Consider the following 26,204-nt stretch of genomic DNA (forward strand, 5'->3'; position numbering starts at 1 on the left):
GATGGCCCAGAAACAGGTAGGCATAAGGCGAATGCCATGTAGGTGCACATGGCTGTTCCCTGGGTTTGTATGTATACCTTCCCCTCAAAGGAGAGGTAGTTGTGTGTTAGGATATAGTAAGGTCTCTGAGGAGTGATGTAGTGGGTTTGGAGTCTGAAGGATGTTGGGAGAGGTAGTGTTCAATGGCAGCAAGACCATGGGCATGAGGGATGTTGGTAATTAGGGAAGTAGTGTCAGCAGTGACAAATAGGGATGCAGAAGGTAAAGGTCTGGGGATAGTGGAGAGTCAAGTGAAGGAAATGGTTGGTATCATTGACATTGGAAGCTATAAATGTAGGGCAATTGGTTGATGGTGTTGCTCAGTGAGGGCCAAAATTCTTTCAGTGGGGGCACAATAACCAATTACAAGGGGGGTCCTGGATTGTTCAGTTTGTGGGATTTGGGGAGCATGTAGAACATGGCTGTGTGGGGTGTCATGGAGATGAGAAGGGAAATGGATTTGGGGAGAGGATGTGTTAAGACCCTAACGCTTTAAGCAGGGATTGGAGGTTATGTTGAACTGGGATGGGATCATTCTGGCAGATTTTATAGATGGATGAGTCAGACAATTTGCAGAGGCATTCCGCAAGATAGTCACAGCGATTCCTAACAACAGTGGGGGAACCTTTGTCTGCAGGTAGGATGATAAGGTGAGGATCAGTTTGTAGACTGTGTATTGCTTTCTTTCTTCGGCTGAAAGGTAGGTGTTCTTAGAAAGGGTCTTTGGGAAGGGTTATGAGACGAAATAAGAGGTAAAGAATTCCTGGAAGGTGACCATGGGGGTTGTTAAGAGGGAGGAAGGAGGGTCACAGAAGGCATTCTTCTCTCCACACACCCCTACCCTGCTATCCTTCCCCATTCGCAGCTCCACTCCAGAGTGCTGCTTTCATTCAACGTAATCGTTACAGAGCGGCCAGAGGTAGCAGACCTGTGTCGTGTGTGTGTGAGGTTTGCCTGCTTCTCTTTCTCCCTCTCTCTCTCTCTCTCTCTCTCTCTCTCTCTCTCTCTCTGTGTGTGTGTGTGTGTGTGTGTGTGTGTGTTTGTTTTTCCTCTCTTTTCTAAAGAGGGCTTTGGCCGAAAGCTTAGTGTTTAACAGTCTTTTTGTTGTACCTGTGTGCAACTCACCATGTCATCTTTATGGTTTGTAGAAATCTATCATTTTCGTAATTGTTGATGTTCTAACCTGAACTTACCACTGTTTGTTATTCCAGTTATAGCTGAACAAATTTGTGTAGTGGTGAAGGGGGTGAACTCATAGTTGAAAGTGGAGTTCATACCTCGATCCAGATGTAGGTTTATGTGTGGTTTTCATGAATCATTTAAAGTGCAGATTAGGATTCCTTTGGAAAGACAAAAGACGATTTCCTGATAATTCTTGTTTTCTGTTGCAGATGGTCTAAAAACCAATGAGACATTAAATCTTACTATTTTATCAGGTACTAATGTTGTGATGTAGGTATTACTCTTGGATCCAGTTCTGCTGTGCTGCTTACTGTTGAAATCTTACAAGATTAGTTATGTCTCACCTGCCTGTGTTACATGAGTCATCTTCATTTCTTCAGTATGAACTACTTTAGTTTCAAGAATTTTAATTATGGATGATTATATGGCTTTGTATGAATAATTTCAAGTTTAGAGTAATAAATTATTTTTAAATTGTTCTGGGGTGACATGCATTTATCTTGCAAAATATGATTGTTGTTAATGATGTCTTCACCTGCACCCCCTCTTCACTCTCTCTCCCTCCCCCTTCACTCCCCCCCCCCCCCCCCCTCTTCCCTGTCACTCTATCTATTTCTCTGCAGCTATCTGTCCCCCATCACCTCCAAAGATGGACCACATATTTTATTAGTTAAAGTGGTGAATACGATATTATTCACTGTAAGCTGACTTTATATTATGAAAAGGGTAGTTACTCACTGTATAGCAGTGATGCTGAGTCTCAGGTAGGCACAACAAAAAAACTGTCACAAAGTAAGCTTGGGGTGGGGGGGATCAACCACTTTTCGCAAATGTAACTCACACATGTGTGTACACGACACTTCAGCTGTCAGAAACTATGGTGTGTGTGTGTGTGTGTGTGTGTGTGTGTGTGTGTGTGTGTGAGATCTATTTTTGACAAAGGCCTTGTTGACCGAAAGCTTATTTTGTGACTGTCTTTCTGTTGTGCCTTTCTGTGACTCAGCATCTCCGCTATATGGTGAGTAGCAACAATACTTTTAATAATATTGTGACTTCACCTGTAACTGACTTAATAAAAGACAGTGATGTTAACCAGTATTGACTGGTTTCCATTTGTTGCTAACTTAAATTATCAAACAAAACTGTATTTAGTGCATTCATGGCTACAAAAGCAACAGTGATAGTGGAGTTAAAGATTGTTGGAATGCGTGTGGTGAGATCAAAATAGTCTTGTTTTCTGACATCTTGATATATTTCACAGAAAAACATATGCTATCCAAAATTGACAGCGACCAAAAAGCAGGCAGTACCAGCCAGTCACTTCATTTCTACTAATTTAATTAGTTTCACATGTCACCTTGCCAAGTGTCTTATTGGAGTATCTATATAATATACAATTCTGTCTGATGCAGCTTGACATTTTACACATTTTCTTCCTGTTGATTTTTTTCAGTTACGATTTGAAGCATTACGAAAAGCAGATCCAAATGGTAAAAAGATGTCTGCATCACAGAAACATCAAAAGTATTGTGAAGCAGTGAGTGAGATAATGGGACCAATTGTGGCATCTGTGAAACCATTACATCCAGTAAAAGTGTGGGAAGATATTTCTCCTCAATTCCTTGTCACGTTCTGGTCTCTTACAATGTATGACTTGTTCGTTCCTGTCGAGAGCTACCAGCGTGAGATCAGTAAGATTCGACAGTTGTCACAAGCAGCCTTGGATTCAAAAGATATGGTATGTTGTTGAGTTTTGGTAATTTCTTACATAACAGAATTTGGCAATGACATGTCAGATGCCAGTTGATTTCCAAAAGTTGCAATTCGATTTCTTTGTTTGGCCCCTTAACTTAGTTGCTACATGTTTTTCATGTTTGAACACACCTTCAGTTGTGTGTTTATGGTTTACCGATCTTATTGAGAAGACGTTTTTGTGATTGTCTGTCTGGAGTATTGGTTCTCTTTCACATACAATATCTTAAAGACTGCACTTGTCAAATTCTCTGGCTTAACTTTGTATGAAATCAGAAACTGCGATAAAGACATCCGGTTAAGCAACAATTAAGATCTGGCACTCAGTTTATTGTCACAGGACCGTGCAACAAATTAGAAAATTACTGAACAGTGATATCAGGATATAAATCTCATACAAAAGGATAAGATATGTTTGGGAATAAAACTTCCCTGTATAAATAATGATTTGTAGCCATGTTGTGGTTGGAGTCCACACAGTGCGCACATGTAGAATTATTGCCTGCAAGGCCTAAAGCAAAAAAAATTAAAAAAATATACTGCAGTCACCTGAATATTGAAGGAATAAAAGCTTATGTCACCCCCCCCTTTTTTTTTTTTCCTTCTGTCCTAAAGTCACCCTTATTAACAATGAACATTATTTAGACTATGACAACACAAAACATTTCTGATTTTATCAAAGATTTATAAGGCTTTGTACATACATATGCTAAGAAAGTAATGACAGTAATCATCAACAATGATTCACTTGAATATTTAATTGATATTTTGAAAGTAAATTAAGCATATTGTGTTAGTCAGTAATTTGCCCACTATTAGCATACAGCCAGTAAAAATTAAAAGTAGTACAGTAGAAAAAGGTAACTATACTTATAATAATAATAATAATAATAATAATAATAATAATAATAATAATATAAATTCCGGGATGGAACAATACATAAAATAAGGGAAAGGCAACCAGTCACCTACAGTGGATCGATGCATGGAGCATACACCAAACAAAATGTCATTCACTCTAGCTTTCGAGCACTACCTCTTCTTGTAGCAATAGTAGACAAATTTGCACAACAACCACACTGACTCTCAAATGCACACTCCCATGGCCATGGCCTGAGTAATTATTGATACTTGATAGTTGAAAACAGCTGCCTGAGCTGTGGGAGGTAGGGAGGGATAACAGAAAAGAGGCAGGTCTTTGCACAGAAGACTCTGCAGCCGTACAAGAAGATAAACAGGGTGTCTACGACCCGGGACAAGCGGGAGATCCGGGAATAACCCGGAAATTTTTTCATCCGGGAGAAAACCGGGAAAAACCCGAGAATTTTTTAGAATTCGGGGAATTTTTCATTTATTAAGTTTTCAGTTAATTTTTTGTGATTTTGACTGGTAAGAACCAATACTCTAACTAAAGGATATTATTGTATCCCGCTAATGCAGATCAATACTGCAGCGTTAAAACATGAACGAGAGAAAAAAACGAAAATAAAACTGAAATTGCAAAGGAAATGCACCATATAAAATAACAGAGTGCTCGTACAAGCGTCTGCCAACAGCAGAATGTGTCAAAGGCTTTTTAGTACCTTTTCCCGCTTCTGGCTACAGAAATGTGGCTGTTGGCTGTGTAAGTAGCATTAGCAGCAACCAGCCACATGGTACCCTGAAAAATTTTACTGGCCCGCCCAAGCTTTCAGATTCACACGTGCGCAGCAGGCCCGGATCTAGTGGGGGGTGAGGGTAAACCGGGATGTCTGAACCAGGCAGCCATTTCAGGGGGAGGGGGCAAATTCATATTCTTGAGGAAAAAAATCCTTGTTTCACAAAGCACCTAGCATCCAGCGCACGTCGGTCTGTCGATTATTCGTATGATTTTGAAACGCACCACTGCTGGTCTTTGAACACATTCTAAGTGGATTTCTGAATTAATTATAAGTTGATTTTTGAATCCGTGCGTATTGTACGTGATGCCTCTGCCAGGGGAATCGTCGTCACACCTAGAAACAAACTTTCCAGCAGACAAAACGGGACGGGGCTTTACGAGCTGAGAGGAATAAAACCGAACCGGAGAATACCAACTGCTGCCTGTTTACGTGGTTGATTTGGTTTGCGAATGTTCAGCGTTGTTACAATTACTAGCGAAATCCATAGATTCTGATTACCAGAGTGGAAGTAAACGACTAACAGGAATAACAGGTAAGAACGATTACGTATTATCTTCTCGGTGTTTCCAAGAAAGTGGAATTTTGACAGAAAATTTTTTGCCAGATCACTACACTAGACAGGGCCAGTTGCAGTCCCCAGCTAGCAGTCGTTTAAGTTCCATTCTGGAAGTAGCGCAGGAAACGCATTGTACGAACTCGTAATAACGACGAACCGGAGAATAATCTCTGGATAACTAAACCGGTGATTGTAGCAGGGATAGTAAAGTTAACCAGAGAATGAGTTTTGACAGTGTAGTAATAGTTACAGAATTAGTGATAATAATACTGTTTGTTTGAACGATGAAGAAGAAGAAACGGGGATATCACACAAATTATGGAAGAATAGGACGATTCCAAATTTATACAAAAATGTCGTTCTGTTTTTCGGTTTCGTGCATGAGAAAGTGGAGCGCATGAATAAAATGTGAAACCATTTCGTAACGTAAAGCTTTTTGCTTGTAGTAGGCCAAATAGGTATTTCGTATTGGTACTTTGTGAATTATTTTGTCGTATTATAAAAATGATCATTATTGCCAAAACAGTGTCACTGATTTGGTGTGTGTTAAAATTGCTGCAATATTAGAAAGGCCTATTTTGTTTTATTCGGCATACAGTGACAAACCAGACGTAATCAGATTGAGAAACCGCACCAGTCTTGGGTACTATTTGTGTTAGCAGCTTTTTCAGTTTTAGACGACGACATTTCCATTTTTCACGTAGCAAAATGTTTGACGAATAAAGAATCCAGATTTTCTGAAGAGTACTTGTTCTCCTGGTTACAAATAATCCTATCCAGTATCAATTGCAAGGGGTTGGGCAGAATGTCAAACCGGCCGACTGTGAGCAGGATAGGCACTAGCGGACATATTGAGTTCCACAGAGTGAAATACAGTGACGTGCGCTATAAGAATGTTGTTTGAAGAGGCGTGGCACTGCACTGCACTGCACACTTAAGACCAAAAAACGTGTCTTACAATTCCTCGAACATATACGAGGTGTGGCTAGAAAAAACCGGACTAGTACTGGTGAAACAATAAAACGAATGCAATAAGGCTGAAAGTCGCGTGACCTGTCACGTGACTCTCGCTCCGCCTACTGCTCGAGTTTCATCTGCCTCCTGCACTCAGTCTGCCCGTGGCGTCTGTTTTAAGTAGTTGACGTTTTGTCTGTGCGTCGGAAAATGTTGAGTGTACAGAAAGAACAGCGTGTTAACATCAAATTTTGTTTCAAACTAGGAAAATCTGCAAGTGAAACGTTTGTAATGTTACAACAAGTGTACGGCGATGATTGTTTATCGCGAACACAAGTGTTTGAGTGGTTTAAACGATTTAAAGATGGCCGCAAAGACACCAGTGATGACACTCGCACTGGCAGACCATTGTCAGCAAAAACTGATGCAAACATTGAAAAAATCGGTAAACTTGTTCGACAAGATCGCCGTTTAACAATCAGAGCAGTGTCTGAGTTAACAGGAGTTGACAAGGAAAGTGTTAGGCAGATTCTTCATGAAAGTTTCAACATGAACAAAGTGTGTTCAAAAATGGTTCCAAAGTGTCTCACAATTGAACAGAAGGAACGCCGAAGAATGATTTGTTCTGACATCCTGGAAAACATTGAAAGTGATCCCACCTTCTTACAAAATGTTATTACTTGCGATGAATCGTGGTTTTTTTACTTACGATCCCGAAACTAAACGCCAATCGATGCATTGGAAAATTCCTGGTTCTCCACGACAAAAAAAAGCACGAATGTCAAAATCGAAATTCAAGGCAATGATGATTGTTTTTTTTTTTACCTCAAAGGGATTGTGCACATTGATTGGGTACCAGAGGGACAAACAGTGAATCAGCATTACTACATTAGCGTCCTGGCTACCCTACGTGAGCGAGTACGGAGAAAACGGAACGATTTGTGGAGAAAAAAGTCATGGATCCTTCACCAAGACAATGCCCCAGCTCACAGTGCGTTGTCAGTGAAGACGTTCTTGGCAAAACACAACATTCCCATCTTAGATCATCCACCCTACTCACTTGATTTGGCCCCCTGTGACTTTTTTCTTTTCCCTAAAGTCAAGTCAGCTTTGAAAGGAACTAGATTTGAGACTGTTGAAGCAGTAAAAGAAAAACCGACGGAAGTAATGTATGGACTTACCGAAAATGATCTGCAGCATTGCTATGAACAGTGGAAAATTCGTATGGTGCGGTGTAGAGACCGAGGAGGAGAGTACATTGAAGGAGATAACATGAAATTGTAAATAAATGTTTTTTGCAGCATCAGTCCAGTTTTTTGCTAGCCGCACCTCGTATGTTTGTTTTATCAGACTCTTCAGAAAGATGTGCTCTACAAAATGAACTTATTTTTGAAAAGTGTGTGTTGTTTTTTTTTTACGATCTGATGTGCAGAGCAGTCTGCGTTACAGTTTCAAGGGGGGTGGGGGTAGAGGGGGTAGTCTCCACATGACCCGTGTTTACATTTAGTGATCTTTCTGTTTCCTCTTCATTTTATTGCTCTCACGTCAAATGAAAGCTAGACGGATGTCTGGGGCTGGGAGCTATCAAATGAATTAAAATATATTCACATAATTACAGAAGGCTAAAATATGTTACTAGTTTCTGATTTTATTTTATTTCCACCTTTCTGACAGTCAAGCATTGCAGAACAATAAACTTATTTTTGTTGGTTTGCTAGAGAAATTTGGCTTTTATTAGGGTTTCCTGCTGAGGCGGGGAATTTATTTGAAACGAAGTGTTTAATTCCACACTATTGGCTAGTGTCAAAAAACTGTTTGCTGCATTTCAAGTGCACATTTTCATCTTCTAGCATGTCTGGCATTATGCCATGACAAAGAACCACACATGAGGTAATACAGTACTGGTACTCGAAGAAAATTTACGTCGCGAAAACAACACTGAAAAGTTTCATATCAAGTCGAGGCCTACGTCATTGGGAATCTGGACATATGAATGTGCACTGTAAGGCAAACTATGCATTTTAATATGGTTCACGAAATTCCGACGTTCTTGGAGTATCCTCGGTAATTTCCAAGAATGATTGCCTATCATCTTGTTTCTTTTATGACAAGATGTAAGATACACTCCTGGAAATTGAAATAAGAACACCGTGAATTCATTGTCCCAGGAAGGGGAAACTTTATTGACACATTCCTGGGGTCAGATACATCACATGATCACACTGACAGAACCACAGGCACATAGACACAGGCAACAGAGCATGCACAATGTCGGCACTAGTACAGTGTATATCCACCTTTTGCAGCAATGCAGGCTGCTATTCTCCCATGGAGACGATCGTAGAGATGCTGAATGTAGTCCTGTGGAACGGCTTGCCATGCCATTTCCACCTGGCGCCTCAGTTGGACCAGCGTTCGTGCTGGACGTGCAGACCGCGTGAGACGGCGCTTCATCCAGTCCCAAACATGCTCAATGGGGGACAGATCCGGAGATCTTGCTGGCCAGGGTAGTTGACTTACACCTTCTAGAGCACGTTGGGTGGCACGGGATACATGCGGACGTGCATTGTCCTGTTGGAACAGCAAGTTCCCTTGCCGGTCTAGGAATGGTAGAACGATGGGTTCGATGACGGTTTGGATGTACCGTGCACTATTCTGTGTCCCCTCGACGATCACCAGTGGTGTACGGCCAGTGTAGGAGATCGCTCCCCACACCATGATGCCGGGTGTTGGCCCTGTGTGCCTCGGTCGTATGCAGTCCTGATTGTGGCGCTCACCTGCACGGCGCCAAACACGCATACGACCATCATTGGCACCAAGGCAGAAGCGACTCTCATCGCTGAAGACGACATGTCTCCATTCGTCCCTCCATTCACGCCTGTCGCGACACCACTGGAGGCGGGCTGCACGATGTTGGGGCGTGAGCGGAAGACGGCCTAACGGTGTGCGGGACCGTAGCCCAGCTTCATGGAGACGGTTGCGAATGGTCCTCGCCGATACCCCAGGAGCAACAGTTTCCCTAATTTGCTGGGAAGTGGCGGTGCGGTCCCCTATGGCACTGCGTAGGATCCTACGGTCTTGGCGTGCATCCGTGCGTCGCTGCGGTCAGGTCCCAGGTCGACGGGCACGTGCACCTTCTGCGACCACTGGCGACAACATCGATGTACTGTGGAGACCTCACGCCCCACGTGTTGAGCAATTCGGCGGTACGTCCACCCGGCCTCCCGCATGCCCACTATACGCCCTCGCTCAAAGTCCGGCAACTGCACATACGGTTCACGTCCACGCTGTCGCGGCATGCTACCAGTGTTAAAGACTGCGATGGAGCTCCGTATGCCAGGGCAAACTGGCTGACACTGACGGCGGCGGTGCACAAATGCTGCGCAGCTATCGCCATTCGACGGCCAACACCGCGGTTCCTGGTGTGTCCGCTGTGCCGTGCATGTGATCATTGCTTGTACAGCCCTCTCGCAGTGTCCGGAGCAAGTATGATGGGTCTGACACACCGGTGTCAATGTGTTCTTTTTTCCATTTCCAGGAGTGTATTTTAATGTTTTACATGTACGAACATACGGGCTTCCTACGTCACTATAGCTGCGCAAGTGCGGTGACGCGTCTTATCTGGCGCTGTCTGGCAACTGCTGAAATGAATCTATTTCGAACAAGTCGCAGGAAAATATTGTGATTTGTTGTTCGAAAAACATTATTTTCAAACTAAATTTCCTTTTACGCAAGATGAACTATGTACGAGAATGTACGATGCATTTCCTAAATCTTTTTTAAAAATCAACTCTTTGATGACGAGCCATTTAGAAGAATTTCTAGCCCAGAAGATCAGAGATTTATGTCGGTATTAAAAATTTTACTTGCGTATTTGTGTGGTGTATCTTAAAGTGTAACATGCGCTAAACAAGTAAACATTACATGTGAAAGCTTAGCTTCCCTTGTAGCTTATTAATCTTCGAGACAAATATTATATGCGAAAGCTTCACTTTTCTTGTAGCAACGCTTTGTATATTAATTTAAGCCATTAAATTTACCTGTTGGTGGAATTCGAATTTATACTTTCTTAATACGAAAATATGCAGCGTACATATTGTTGCACATCAAGGATCTTTCCAAATTGTGTTTTTTCACCCTTGAGTTTCATTTTCTAAAGTGTCGGGAAATTCTACGCTGCTGTATAAAACCATATCCATTCAAAGGATATGTTTTACAGTTTCGAGGGAAAGTATACTGTCATTTAACAAGAAAAAAGTGTATTTTCACCCGGGAGAAAATGAATTTTTAACCAGGAGATCTGGGAAAACTCCAGGAATTTCTTTTCCTTGTTCATGTATACACCCTGATAAAAAAAAAGAGTACAGAGGGTACAACAAAAAGAGATATAGGAAGAAGGAGAGATCGGAGTGATTGAGGGGGGGATGGGGGGGGGAAAGGAGAGAAAGGTGAAGATAAGGAGATTGAAAGGGAGGAGAGAGATAGAAGGGACGTGGAATGAAAAGGGAGGAGAGGAAGAGTTGGGTGGGGGGGGAGAGAATTCCCACATGAGGGGGGGGGGGGGGAGGGAGAGAAATCCCACATGAGAGGGGGGGGGGGGGGGAGTGATGGGAGAAGGCGGTCAGTACATGATATGGACAGGAAAAGAATGGTGTGGTCAGAAGAGAGACAAGTTGTGCTTTCCACTACAGATGCAGCATCTACAGTGGCGAGGCTGGAAGGAAGAGACTTTCTGACATGAAATGAGTGACAGCTGGCAAAGTGGCGGTACTGTTGGTGGTTAGTGTGCTTGATATGGACAGACATACGTATGGAGCCATTTGAGAGGTGGAGATAAACATCTAGGAAGATGGCTCAATGAATTGAAAAGGGGCAGGTGAAGCGGATTTGGGAATAGGTGTTCAGTTATGGAGGAAAGAGAAATGGGTGTCCTTCCTGTGAATCCAGGTCATGAAATTATCATCAATAAATCTGAACCAGGCAAGTGATTCTAGGAGTTGACTGGATAGGATGGATTCCTCCAGATGGCCCATAAAGAAGTTGATATTGGATTGCGTCATGCAAGTCCCCATGGCCATACCCCAGAGTTGTTTGTATATTTGGAATTTTAAAGTGAAATAATTGTAGGTCATGATGTGGTTAGCTTGGAGGATTAGGAAAAATTTGGTGGATTTAGTATCAGGAAAATGTTGGGAAAGGTAGAGTTCCATGGTCACAAGGCCATGGACACGGGTGATGTTGGTGTACATGGACGCCACATCCACAGGGACATACAAGGAGTTGATGGTAAAGGAGCAGGAACTGGGGAAAGGTGGTGAATGAAGTGAGCAGTGTCTTGATTGAAGGATGGGACAATAGTTAGGAGATTGTCAATGTTAGTAAAATTCACCTATAGGCATGTATCATTGTGCTATTGCATCATTAGAAGATGTGATAGGTTTCTGTCACATCTTCTAATGTTGCAATTGCGAAATGATTGAATTCACAGTATCCAGTGATTTATGGTGCAATACAACAAGCTTGTTTATTTGGGTAGACGCGTAAGGGGCCTGAAGGTGTCATAATGAAATGCTGAAACTGGTTGCTTTTACAATAAAATAAAATAATATCTTAAAGTACGTGGCTGTTGGTGAATTTTACTAATATTGTAAAGAGTTGCAAATGTGTAACTAGGGTTCATAACTTGAAAATAGCTTGGTTGAGGTGTGGGGATTACTTTCTGACCACCACAAAAAATTTAAAAATACAGATTTTGTTAATTACTTTTAACTTTTACTCACATCATACTTTTGAAAGAGATATTGATGCGTAAGCGGTATTCAGAACCTGAAAATGTTAAATATGACATTCATTGTGAAAAGACTTGAATTTATGTGTTAAGTTTGACTGAAAAATTTAAAACATTGATGGTATCTGGTAGAAGACTACATTAAAAACAATAAATATTTTTTCAACGAAAACTCTGTGGTGCATAGCATCCACTACCATATACAGCTCTTAATGGTCGCTGCTTCAGAGTTTTCAATCAATCCTGAGACTGCAAATACACACAGTCCAGTGCAGTGGGCAGCCCTTACTGGTGTTGCCCCTGCATGCATTTGCAACTTCATGACTTACTGAAAAGACCAGAGATGTGTCCATTAAAAGCTGTCCACTGCAGTGAAAATCATGTGCTACAGGGTTATATAATAAAAAGTACCTGACTAGATTACAATCCTTTATAAAGGTGGCACAAAGTAGCCCCCCTCCCCCTCCTGGCGTTTCTGGGGTTAAATATACCTGTCTGACACTCAGTGACTCAATTCGATACATTGCACCATTCCTGAGTTAATTACCATTGAAGTTAGCCAATCAGGCTGTTCCATGTTCAAATTCTAACGGCCTGCCAGATACAGCTAGTATCAGTTGCTCTCATAGTGTAGTAGATGATAGCACCAGATACTGCTCAGCCTTTGGCTGGTGTTCAGTCTGTACTGACATACCATGTCCAGTTTTTGTATCGCCCTTTTGTTTAGTTTTAGGAAATCAAACAAAGAACACACCTTCTCAAGTGGGTCGGTTGAATTTGCTCATGCAATCGCCTGATTGGCTAACTTCAGTGCCAATTAACTCAGAAACAGTGCAGCATACCAGATTTCTCCCTTAACAATTACTTATCAGCACAATCTACACTGGAATGCCCTTACAAGTGTTAAAGACTGTTTCTGACCACTCTGTATTCCTGTATAGATACAGTTAGATGTTAAAGAAGTGTTTGTATAAACGTTTTGGCCCCACAACTTAGATTTAGCTGTATAGGACTGATCAGAGAAGTGTCAGAAGCTTGGTGGTTAATCTCTAAGAGTTTTTATCTTTGGGCTTCTCTCAGAATCATTTGTGGCTGTCAGAAATCTTTAGATATCCATATTTTAGATTCTGTATTAGAATCTAGACCCCAATAAGTCAAAGAAAGTTCCAAGTTGCTTGTATGTTTTGCTGTGATTGCTGCAATTTATTTTGTAGTCGCAATATTAAATATGATTCGTACTAAGAGTGGTGTAATGATCTCCGTTTTCACAGGCAGCAAGTAAAGGAAAAAAGGAACAGGAGAGATATGCAGCACTTTCTGAGAAGCTACATGAAGAAAAGAAGAAGCAACAAGAACATGTTGAAAGAGTTATGGCTAGGCTTAAGCAGGTAAAATATAGTTGTTTAGATGTTTGCAAATTTCCTGAAAGAAGGCATTCTGGATTTGTTTCATTGCAATTTCCCACTGTATAAAACATAATATTAGTTTAGAAGCTAACTTTGATATCATACTCGTGCTGAATCTGGGGGAACTACTTATCATGGAGAAGAGCTCACAGAATAGAGGAGATGATGAAAATTCTAAAGTAAGTTATGGAAAGGGGAATCTACTGTGTTGTACTCTACAAAAGACATTGCTATTCATTACACCACTTAAGTTATTGAGATGCAAATTCCAACTACTAATGCCTAAAACCACCAGTCAACCTTGGTGGCTGAGCAGTCAGCACATCGGATTACCGTGCGTTGGGTTCCATTAGCAGTACTGCCATGGACTCTTCCTTGTTGGGTGTACTGGGTCAGGGTGTGCTCAGCATTATCAATCCAGTTGAAGAGGTACTTGAAAGTAAAATAGTGGCTGCTAGATTTGGAAAGTGGACAACAGCTAGTAGAGCAATGTGCTGACCACTTCACTCTGTAATGCATTCAAATGGTGCAGTGCCATGTGGTGGCCTATAACAGAATTTTTTTCTTAATCAGCACAAATGGCAGCCCTCCCATGTGTTATTTTAATTTTGCAAAATAATTTCATCACCTGGTATTGACTTCGTGTTTTTCTCTGTTTTGTATAGTGACTCCCTCTCTTATCGGCATTTAGTCTGTTGCCAGTCTATATACATTCCATATGTTTCTTTTCTACAATAATGTGATTGTGAAGAATGCAAAAGGGATGATGTGAGGAAGTAAACATGACACATTAGCTGCAGAAGCATATTGAAACCCAAGTGTGCTGCACAGTGTTTGTCATAGCAGCCATCACATTTCTGTCCATTTGGTGGAGACGGCACTGTCGTGTTCATGCCAGTGTCAGAATGAAGTTGTGACACGGAAGCAGCAGGGGAGGTGCATACATGGGGAAAAAAGATCTCGTTGTGTTTATGAAAAATTCAGTCAAGAAAGCAAATTAGGATACAGGATTGCTAGACATCATATACCTTCGGAGGAGAAATGTTTAGTACTTTCGCACAATTTGTTCCTTCGGCATTGAAGCAGGAGACATAATGAATATTGTTGTCTCATTCCATATAGATCTTCCTTGCCTTGAAACAAGATGGACTCTATTCTTTTTTCTTTGTTGAAAATTTTGCAGCACCTGTCCCACACAAGTCGATCTGTTTTGTAGATTGTACACCTGTTGTTTATTTTTATGCCTTTCTACTGAGTTACAGGTACTCATTATCATTTCCTTTTTCCTAGATGCAGTTTGGGTATCAATTGTACATTGTAAATTAATGACAACTCTTAGCTCTAATGTGGCATAGTCTCATTTTTTAATTCTGCAGCTAATCAGAGATTGCACATGACTAACAATAATAAAGAGAAGAGAACATAAAATATTAGCAGATTATCTTTGTCTCAGGAACACAGTCCAAAGGCAACATCATATATGAAGGAATTACTTAGGATTTAAAGCTGAAAGAGAAACTTGAAGTAAAGTGGTCTGGGTATAGTTTATATTACCCATTGGCATACCATGACACATAAAACTATCATTGTGCTCATGTGCATTTACGTACAGTGATGGGTACAGCTGTCATTGTGCAAGTCACCTTGTTGTGTGGTGCTTAGGCATGTACTGCATTACTGATGGTTCTATTTTTTGTTCAGGCAGCATGTTAATACATGGGCTGGATACAGAATTGTGGTAATACTGCTGTAAATTCAAACCATGGAGTCATCGAGCTGCTATCTGCATTGACACAGTAATGGCCTGTGAGACGAGTTTGTATAGTGAGTAGGAACTCTCAGTCCATTGCAGCATGTAGCTGGTTGAATGCTATAGCATAAGTGCAATCACACTAACATCATGTTTACAAAGATAGAGCAATGTTCTTGATTCAAAACTGAAGTGGCACAAGGTCCTAGTAAGCAGAAATGCTTCCAGGGACTGTGGAAGCATGTGGTGACGCAGCACTGCCATACAGCAAAGTCGCACGATGTGTTAAAGCATTCGGAATAGGTAGAGATGCTGTGAAGGATCACCCTCGTACAGGCTGACCAGGTGGAGGACAATACAGTTCAACTCCTTGCTTTCATGTTGGACAATGATTGCCAATGGACTGCGAGTGAGTTAGCTGTAGAATGCCACAAAACAGTGCTCCACATTCTGCGTGATATTCTAGGGTACCGCAGAATTGCAGCATGTTGGATATCCGATGAAATGTCCAAGGTGCAACAATGACATCGCTGTGCCACTGCACAGGATTTGTCGGCGGTACCAAAGGGAATGTGATGACTTTCTTTGACACATTGTCACTATTGACAAAATGTGGCTGCGCTCTTATGAATTTAACTTGGAGCACCAATCAAATGAACGGAGGTATTCTGGTTCTCTCATCCAGAGAAAGTGTATGCTGCACCAAGTATTGTGAAGGTGATGTTCACTGTAGTGTATGACATTGATGGGATAATGCTGCATCATGCTGTACCATTAGGTTGATGGTAGATGCTGCCCACCACTGCTCGTTTGTGCAATACCACCTTTGTCCAGCCCTCAGGTGAAAGTAACAACATTTCACAGAACAGCACCCCATTACGTGTGATATCACACCACAACTGCTGCTGTCCAGGACCTCTTGCACTGCTAGCAATGGGAGAGTCTGGGACATCCAGCGTACTCGCCCAACATGTGTCCCTGCGATTAAAATCTCTGGCAAACTGAAAGAGCCACTGCGAGGGAACTGGTACAACACCAGAGATGACATTATCCTTGCCATAGGCCGTCAATATGGGACATCAACAGAAATAGATGCATAGATGGTGTATAATGCCTTCCAGACATTTGGCGAAACGTCATAAATAATGGTGGCAAATATATTGAAGGTGCGTAAGTATATCAGTAACTAAAGTCATTTCAGGGAAAAGTAATACAGTAAACTCTCATTTATCCGAAATGATTGAGATGACGGCCAGTTTGGATTACGAAAATTTCGGATGAACCGAAGTCCTTTTGTTTTCACGTGTGAAACACCCCGAATTGCAAAGTTTTTAAGGGGGGATGTAATGGAAAATGTATATGTTTATTTAAAAAATCATTACAGCCATATTTATTAATGTACAAATCTCAAATTTTGCATGTGTAAAGGAAAAGAACTCTTTTTTTTTTTAATGGAAAAATATAATAAAATATGCAGGATTAATATTTTGCCAGAAATTTGAATTTTTACTTTTTTTATTATCCTTTTTTATAAAAAGCCATAACTCAAATTCTAATCATGCAATTGATATGAAAATTTTATTGTAGTGTCCTGAGGTTATAAGACAACTGAAGTACAGTTATTAATTTATGGTATAAATTGTATTATTGACAGAGTTTTGAATTTTGCACATCCAAAATTAACTTTTTTTTCTACACACAGTCATCTAAAAATCAGAATTTAATTGCAGTATCTCATATTTTTTAGTTCCAGGGAGCCAGCAACATGTTGCAAACAGTTCCTGAAAATTTCGTAGCATTAGTGCATGTACTTTTTGAGAAAAGGCTTCTAATAATGTAAAACAGAGAAAATGAGGTTGAAAGATTTTCTTCTCATACTTCTTATCTTAATTTTAAAATCATACATACTGATACTCCTTATCCTCCAGGTTTCTCTTCTCTCCTATTGGAATCTGACTGGCCTCTATTTGCACGTAAGACACTGATCTGTTAGCTTTCTTGACACTGCTCTTATCGATGGTGTAAAATGCTTTTGTTGTGAACACACCAGGATCTATAACAACTTTCTTCAGCACTTTATTATTTCCGTTATTGTAACATAAAACTGCATCATAGATACCTATTTTGAGTACTTCAAGTTCATGGAATGTCCCTTTTGAGCACCTAATCCAAATTATATTATTGAGGCTTTCATTTGCATTTTGTGTCTTTCTGTGAAGACACTTCCCAAATAAATCAGGGTTTGCAAGAAACGTGAATGTCGGTTTAATTGACATTCATAACAGGTTCTCATAATGAGTGTTGATGTGAATACGTGTCATTTGTGTTGTTGAACTTACACCAATAGTCCTCTTTCGGACACAGATTGTGCATTGGTGTTTGGTCGAGGGTAGGGGGGAAGGAAAAAAATTTGCCCACATAGCACGCCTCATGACTCTGAATTGTGTGTGTTTTACTTGATAGCTCTCTCAATAACTGAGGAGAATTAATTTCTTTCAAAGTAAGCCTGCATTTTCCTCCTAGTGGTTTTTCATCCTCAAGTACAGTATAACCCCACCTTTACTTTCCCGGAGTTAACATTTTCCCGCTGTTTGCGATGTTTTTTATTGGTCCCGTCAAAATTCCTATGCCCACAATGTTAATTTGCACCTGATTTTCCATCAACATATTTATAATTTTCCTGCGATTTATACATTACGAAAAAATGTTGGTGGAGAAAATATTATGCTGGCATAATGTTGGCCGTCCTGTAGTGTTTACATATATTAAGTGATTAAGTTTCTTAACACCAGGGCACTCTATTCAGTGGATTTGAACTGGTAAATGAGTAAAAGTTATAACAATTTGTGCTGTATCTCCCGCTGCTGCTATGCTCTACTTGGCATGGTGGATAATGGGAGTAACTAGGCTCATTCGAATGAAGATATCACGACCAATCACAACCATTTCCAAACTTTCTGTACTGCACAAATGCAGTTTTGTGATTGTTGTGATCATTGTGACACCTTTGTCGGATCGTATTTAGCGTGTTTCGGCGTATGGCCATACAGAGCACTAGTTGACACCGTCATTCACTTTACGATGCCCAAATGTTTTTATTGTAAATACAGTGCCAGTTACGTATTGCATCCATGCTGAGCAAAACGTGTTTTGAGAATTTATTCTCATTCTCAAGTGCAGTATTTACTTATGTATTTTTTGTGATGTTACAGAAACAAACAATGCGCGAGTGATAGTTTGTGTGTGGTTTTTTACATAACTGATGAGGCACACAGTACCAGTTAACCTCAAAAATGATGAGTATAGTGCAAGAGACGCAGAATAACACATATCCAAACACTATACAAAATACTTATTTACATATTTGCACTTGACAACAAGAAAAAATTCTCAAAACACGTCGTGACGTAACTAGTGCAGTATTTCATTTTTTAAATAATGAATGACAGCTGCAGGCTTTCCAAAAACATCGATTATGACGTTTTAAATTAAAAATTCTCGAAATGGGTCGTTAAGAATGAAAAAAATAAGTAACTAGTGCAAGATTTCATTATTTAAATAATGAATGACAGCTGCAGGCTTTCCAAAACCATCGATTACGACATTTGAAATTCAGTCAAATATAATTCCAGTTACATCAGCAGTTTTTATTAGAAAGTAAACCTTTATTAGATAATAAAAATTTCCCTGACAAGTCTTTTGATGCCTGTTATGTACATATATCATACATAAAGTGCAAGGGGGTATCCTATATGTAACTTTTACAGCTTAAAACATTATTTCCCACATTTTACATTTTCCCACGTTTTACACAAATTTTTTTGAAGTCCCTTGAAAAGTGTAAAAGCAGGGTTTCTCTGTATTTCAACTGTCTTCTCTTTCAGTGAGCAACGAAGCCAACACATTCCAACTTTTCTATTGTGATATTGTACGAATTTGTATTTGTTACAGCTTTGTACAAAGAGGAGTCCCCATCACCAAGGTATTTAGTATATCTAACACCATACTGGTCCTTAGATCTGTAGAACATCCTCACAACTGCAGCAGCCTCCATGCCCCCACTTGAGCCACTATAATTTTTAGAGCATGCTTCTGCATGATTTTCTTGCCACAGTTTCTCACTGTCTTCATTGTTGGACATTTTCCTTGTTGCACACTGGTGGCAGTATTTAGACAATTTCTACATCCAAAACTTTACCTGAGTCAATACCAATAACAGGTGCAATTCCATACAGAGATGTGTGACCCCTTTTTATCCAGGTCCCATCTACAGACACACACAGTTCAGTAACATTTGTTGGAAATTCACTGTCATGAATATCTACCCCAGGATCTATTTCTTTTTGGTTTCTTTCACCAATTCCTCCACTGCTTTCTTCATAGAAATTTTGGCAGTATCACATTTGATGTGTTGGTAAATGTGCCAACACCTTGTAGATAAAGGCAGCCTAAATGCACGCTATCTAACGCAGACGGGCGTGAATTCTGGAACAGGATAAGTAGTGAATTCTCATAAGAAAAGTATGCAGCTCCTCGAATACTTATCTTTTATTCTTTGATGTGAATACAGCAGTCTTGATGAGACGTTTCATACGATAACTATCCAACTATGTAAGGCTAATGGCGCCTTGCTAGGTCGTAGCCATGGACTTAGCTGAAGGCTATTCTAACTGTCTCTCGGCAAATGAGAGAAAGGCTTCGTCAGTGTAGTCGCTAGCAAAGTCGTCGTACAACTGGGGCGAGTGCTAGCCTGTATCTCGAGACCTGCCTTGTGGTGGCGCTCGGTCTGCGATCACACAGTGGCGACACGCGGGTCCGACATGTACTAAATGGACCGCGGCCGATTTAAGCTACCACCTAGCAAGTGTGGTGTCTGGCGGTGACACCACAACATTTACCATCAGACATTTCTTTATTTATTTTTTCAAACCTTGCACAAGGTGGAGGCATGTTTAGAAAACCACACAACAAATTACCTCCTTCCCTGCCTTGTCCAAGGCATCTCAGAGCATATGCTAACCTAAAATTGCTTTCATAAGTAGCAGTGTTGTGGGTTTTTTTTTTTTTTTTTTTTTTTTACACTAGGAAAATGAAAATTCATAGCCACGTGAATTACAAATTAATTTAAAATTGCAAGCTTGTCCAGCTAACACATGGATATGAAAACTTTATATAGCCTGACAGAGAAGCTCTAAATCAATAAGTCTGAATCCAGCGGAATCCATATCATCATTATTCACGCACCTGTACAGTTCTCCTGTCCCAAGTTTCTATGCTGAAGCTAAGAGCTTATGTTCTTCATTTCAAGCTGCTTCATCTTTTTATTGGTAAACCGATTTCCATGAAACCTCCATTTCCTAAACACAGTTTTTCCACAACCCATTATGCATAAATCTTGACTTCCACCTAAAGGTTTGCAAATTCAGCCTTGCACCTAGTAATATGTGTTAGTATTGACAAAACGTAAACAAACCACATGCAAGAAAGTTTTCAGGCAAAGATATAGATGTCAGCCAGAGATATACGTGTCAGCCTAAAATATTGAAAGAAAATAGCCTTCACATTGACAAAAATTCCACTGATGCAGGCAGTTTCCCAAATATCGGAAAAGGTGAAAGTGCCCGCCAGTGCAGAGTTAATCAGTTTAACAATTTAAAGGCATTTCTAAAGCTGCTATTGTGATAAAATTCACATACAACATAGATTAAACTGTGTAGATCAAGAAAATAATAATTTTTAAAGATCGATATTTTTGATCAAAATCCATTACATCCCCCCTTAAACGCTGAATAACAAAGGTCATTTATTTTATGTTCTTACAGAAAAAAATTGGCTTTTTTTGGCAGCTGGAAAAAACAGGAGTTTTAATTTTATTACCTACTCCTTTGAATAAAAAATAAACTACTTACAAAATTATGAAATAAATCTAGAGGTTACTCAAAGGAATGAAAAGATTGACTAGAGAAAAAGAAAAGGAAAAGGGGGGAAAAAACAACTTTTAACTTACGGGTGTTGATGTTCTAGGACACTTTATTAGAATTTATTTTTTGGTAAAAAAAAGTCTATAATGGTTTTTTGTTTTTTGGCTTTACAAACTTTTGTGGTGGCAATGTTTATCTCCAATGTTGGAAACAAACGATTTCGGGATAAGTCGCCTCCTCCTGTTGGCTGATGTACTCCGGGGTGGTTTGGATCACGTCGTAACCGACTGTGTGAGAAATATTTTTCTCTGCTTCGTCATTAGAGACATATTCTTCTGACACTTTCTGGTTGGTCGCAATTTGGACGACTGTAAAATGGATTGACAAAAAACCAGTGCACATCCTGTCTTATCATTCACGATCAACCTGACTGTGAAGAACAGCAAAAATTTGGAAGACTAAGCTGAAACCTGATTGCATCAGTGATTATAACAAAGGAGTGGGTGGCGTTGATGCAAAACCAGTGCTTAGCATCATATCCTCATATGAGAAGATATATGAAAGGAAATTAAAAAATATACATTAGACATGGCAAGTATAGTACACTTATTTGATAAACTCCAGTAAAAGAAAAACTAGGTTCACAGATTTCCCTCTCACCACGGCAGAACAAATTCTGAAAAATATTAGACTTCCTGATAATGGGATTTGTGGACACACAAGCCAAGGAACAAATCCATTAAGAATACAAGGAAGCTACAGGTGACATTTTCCTACAAACATACCCCCAACAGACAAAACAGCAGCACCTTCTAGGACATGTCTGTTATGACAGAGGGAAGCACGGAAAATCCTACTTTGAATAAAAAGAGTGTAAGATTTTCGTACATGTGAATAAGTGTTTTAAGCTTTATCACACTCAGACAAACTATGTATGATTATAACTTTACATTGCAGTAGAGAAATACAATATACTTCTTTAATATAACTTACAGTATGTTGCAGTAAAAATGAGGAAAATTGCTGCAAAAAAAGTGTAAAGCTGTGTCCCGATCTCAGTAAAAAAAATTGTATGTCCATGGGTTAACACATAAGACAGATAATATATGGTGGAAAATTTATTCTCAAATCTGACCCAGGGCTTTTACTTGGATGCAGTGTGGCATTTTGGCTGGGAATTTGGTGGGAAAGGGCTAAGATGATAAGAAGAGACTGGAAAACTAGAGAAAAATCAGGATAAATGAACATCAATAAATTTGAAGATGGAATAAGTAGAGAGCGAGACAAGGAAAAGTGTGATGAGTAAGTGTGAGTTAAAGGAGGGAGGGAGGGAGGTTCTTTTTGTATGAGGAAAGATGGAAGGGGGGGAAATTGTAATTTAATTTTTCATTCTTTTATGATAAGTCTGTATTTTATATTATTCATTATGGAACACTATTTACACTGTATGCTCTAACTCAAATGTAATACTTTCTGTATTTAAATTTTGTTGTTCCAGGAGAAAGATACGTGGTTCCTGTCTCGCTCAGCAAAAGCTGCCAAGAATGAGACAATAACACAGTTTCTGCAGCTGTGTCTTTTTCCAAGATGCATTTTCACAGCAACTGATGCTGTTTACTGTGCCAAGTTTGTGCACACCATCCATAGTTTGAAGACTGCCAACTTCTCCACATTACTCTGCTATGACAGGGTAAGTGCATGAATTTGTGGAGTATGTGGGAGCTCTGTCCGTAGCTCATTTGCTAGATGTAAGCTGTAGCATTGACATACATGCCTCTCAGTATATTAAAATATGTTGAAGCAGATACTAAAATATGTTGAAGCAGTATGAAATGGTAATTCATACTCTTTTCTTGTGTCTATCATTCTGTTCACAGCTTAAAAGTGACCCATCATGAAATATTCTCTTCTCACACCGACTTGTCCCTATACTTATTTAAAATCCAAGATTTTCTTGTGTGCTAAGTGATAATTTTAGTGAATATATTGACATAAAAAGGAAGAGAATGATAGTTCCACAGGGTGTAATGGTGGTTGTTGATTTTTCTTAAGTGAAACAACTACAGTATTTTTCTAATTTACGTGCATTGTCCTTTTTTTGCAAACATTCTTTAAATGATTTTACGTGTTCCTTCTGTAAAACTTTTGCTCCAACTTATGTTCATCTCCTGGCATTTCCCATTCTTCATATATTCTCAATTCATTTGGCATTACTTTTTGAAAGTCAGTATTATCATTATTAAATTCCAGTTTTCATGATCCACCTCTTGCCCTCCGGAAATATTTAAAGAAATCAAATCTTTTATTATTTTGTATATTGTGTTAATTACTTTGAGATACGCAATCATAATTCCTAAAATATTAGTTCATGCCTGGCTAACATAAATTTTTGTTTTGTTCTCGTCAAGTCCTTTCAACATTTTCTTTGTTTCTGTAGGCAGTCTCCATTTCCAAATAGTTAGTTTTAATTCAGCAGATTCTGTCATGTTCTTGTTATCATTTGTTATTAATTCTTACCTCCCCTTTGATGGCTGCATTGTTCCCATTGGAGAAATTTCTCGTGGCCACAGGACTGTATGTTTAGGTGTCCATGTGGTTGTGTGCATGACTGTGTGTACTTTTCCTAGAGAAAGTCCCAGATTTTGAAAGCTAGTGAGTACTGTTTTCTGTTACGTGTGTGTATGCCCCACAGAAGTCCACTGTAGGTGATTAGTTGACAGTCTCTTCTTCCACATGTGTTCTCTGCAGGAATTTCCATCATGATTTATCAGATAGGATATCCAAAATTCGTTGCTACAGATGCTGCTGTTTGCAGGCAAGTGTTTTCATTGAATGACAGTAAGGAAATGGAAAATAAACTTTACTAGTCTTACAACTTTATCGACTCAATGGAAGCTGTCATGAAATGTTGACAAATGTGTGACAAACATAAACAGCCATATGCCATATGATAGTTATGAAGGTGCGGAGCATCTCACAAAATTTCTAAGGATAAGACTGTAAAGTTTTTTGAAATGGAATAAACCAGTGAAATCATAAGTAGATAAGGCAGTTAGGAGGCAAGTTGTTATAAAGATTCTGGAAAAGTGTTACAAATCTGTAAATAAAACTCTCTACAAAATTGTAGAGAGAGGTACTCATGAGTTGTGCTCCAGTATAAGAATGGCTGTTGTTGTTGTTGTGGTCATCTTCAGTCCTGAGACTGGTTTGATGCAGCTCTCCATGCTACTCTATCCTGTGCAAGTTTCTTCATCTCTGAGTGCCTACTGCAACCTACATCCTTTTGAATCTGCATAGTGTATTCATCTCTTGGTCTCCCTCTACGATTTTTACCCTCTACGCTGCCCTCCAGTACTAAATTGATGATCCCTTGTTGCCTCAGAACATGTCCTACCAACCGATCCCTTCTTCTAGTCAAGTTGTGCCACAAACTCCTCTTCTCCCCAACTCTATTTAGTACCTCCTCATTAGTTATGTGATCTACCCATCTAATCTTCAGCATTCTTCTGTAGCACCACATTTCGAAAGCTTCTATTCTCTTCTTGTGTAAGGTATTTATCGTCCACGTTTCACTTCCATACATGGCTACACTCCATACAAATACTTTCAGGAAGAACTTCCTGACACTTAAATCTATACTCGATATTAACAAATTTCTCTTCTTCAGAATTTTTAAATCTATACTCGATGTTAACAAATTTCTCTTCTTCAGAAATGCTTTACTTCCCATTGCCAGTCTACATTTTATATCCTCTCTACTTCGACCATCATCAGTTATTTTGCTCCCCAAATAGCAAAACTCCTTTAATACTTTAAGTGTCTCATTTCCTAATCTGATTCCCTCAGCAGCACCCGACTTAATTCGACTACATTCCATTATCCTCATTTTGCTTTTGTTGATGTTCATCTTATATCCTCCTTTCAAGACACTATCCATTCCGTTCAACTGCTCTTCCGGGTCCTTTGCTGTCTCTGACAGTATTACAATGTCATCAGTAAACCTCAAAGTTTTTATTTCTTCTCCATGGATTTTAATACCTACTCCAAATTTTTCTTTTGTTTCCTTTACTGCTTGCTCAATATACAGATTGAATAACATTGGGGATAGGCTACAACCCTGTCTCACTCCCTTCCCAACCACTGCTTCCCTTTCATGTCCCTCGACTCTTATAACTGCCTTCTGGTTTCTGTACAAATTGTAAATAGCCTTTCACTCCCTGTATTTTACCCCTGCCACCTTCAGAATCTGAAAGAGAGTATTCCAGTCAACATTGTCAAAAGCTTTCTCTAAGCCAACAAATGCTAGAAACGTAGGTTTGCCTTTCCTTAATCTAGCTTCTAAGATAAGTCATAGGGTCAGTACTGCCTCACGTGTTCCAATGTTTCTACGGAATCCAAACTGATCTTCCCCTGAGGTCGGCTTCTACCAGTTTTTCCATTCGTCTGTAAAGAATTCGTGTTAGTATTTCGCAGCCGTGGCTTATTAAACTGATAGTTTAGTAATTTTCACATGTGTCAGCACCTTCTTTCTTTGGGATTGGAATTATTATATTCTTCTTGAAGTCTGAGGCTATTTCGCTTGTCTCATACATCTTGCCCACCAGATGGTAGAGTTTCGTCAGGACTGGCGCTCCCAAGGCCGTCAGTAGTTCTAATAGAAAGTTGTCTACTCTCGGGGCCCCCGGGGCCTTGTTTCGACTCAGGTCTTTCAGTGCTCCGTCAAACTCTTCACGCAGTATCGTATCTCCCATTTCATCTTAATCTACATCCTCTTCCATTTTGATAATATTGTCCTCAAGTACATCGCCCTTGTATAGACCCTCTATATACTCCTTCCACCTTTCTGCTTTCCCTTCTTTGCTTAGAACTGGGTTTCCATCTGAGCTCTTGATATACGTACAATTGGTTCTCCTTTCTTCAAAGGTCTCTTTAATTTTCCTGTAGGCAGTATCTATCTTACCCTAGTGAGATAAGCCTCTACGTCCTTACATTTGTCCTCTAGCCATCCCTGCTTAGCCATTTGATCTCATTTTTGAGATATTTGTATTCCTTTTTGCCTGCTTCATTTACTGCATTTTTATATTTCCTCATTTCATCAATTAAATTCAATATTTCTTCTGTTACCCAAGGATTTCTACTAGCCCTCGTCTTTTTACCTACTTGATGCTCTGCTGCCTTCACTACTTCATCCCTCA

At 39.8% G+C, this 26,204-nt stretch overlaps 1 protein-coding gene across 3 annotated transcripts in view; it reads left to right on the top strand.

The window, feature by feature from the left end:
* The window catches only part of LOC124622378 (THO complex subunit 2), a 312,497-nt gene that overhangs the window by 142,481 nt on the left and 143,812 nt on the right, over positions 1–26,204 (top strand). For all 3 annotated transcript variants that reach the window (XM_047148064.1, XM_047148066.1, XM_047148065.1), the window contains exons 17-19: positions 2,675–2,959; positions 13,204–13,320; positions 22,508–22,699. In XM_047148064.1, coding sequence (XP_047004020.1) covers positions 2,675–2,959; positions 13,204–13,320; positions 22,508–22,699 — 594 coding nt within the window. The remainder of the gene's footprint in view (positions 1–2,674; positions 2,960–13,203; positions 13,321–22,507; positions 22,700–26,204) is intronic.

The sequence above is a fragment of the Schistocerca americana genome, chromosome 7 (genome assembly GCF_021461395.2).
Source record: "Schistocerca americana isolate TAMUIC-IGC-003095 chromosome 7, iqSchAmer2.1, whole genome shotgun sequence".
Taxonomy (NCBI): Eukaryota; Metazoa; Arthropoda; class Insecta; order Orthoptera; family Acrididae; genus Schistocerca; species Schistocerca americana.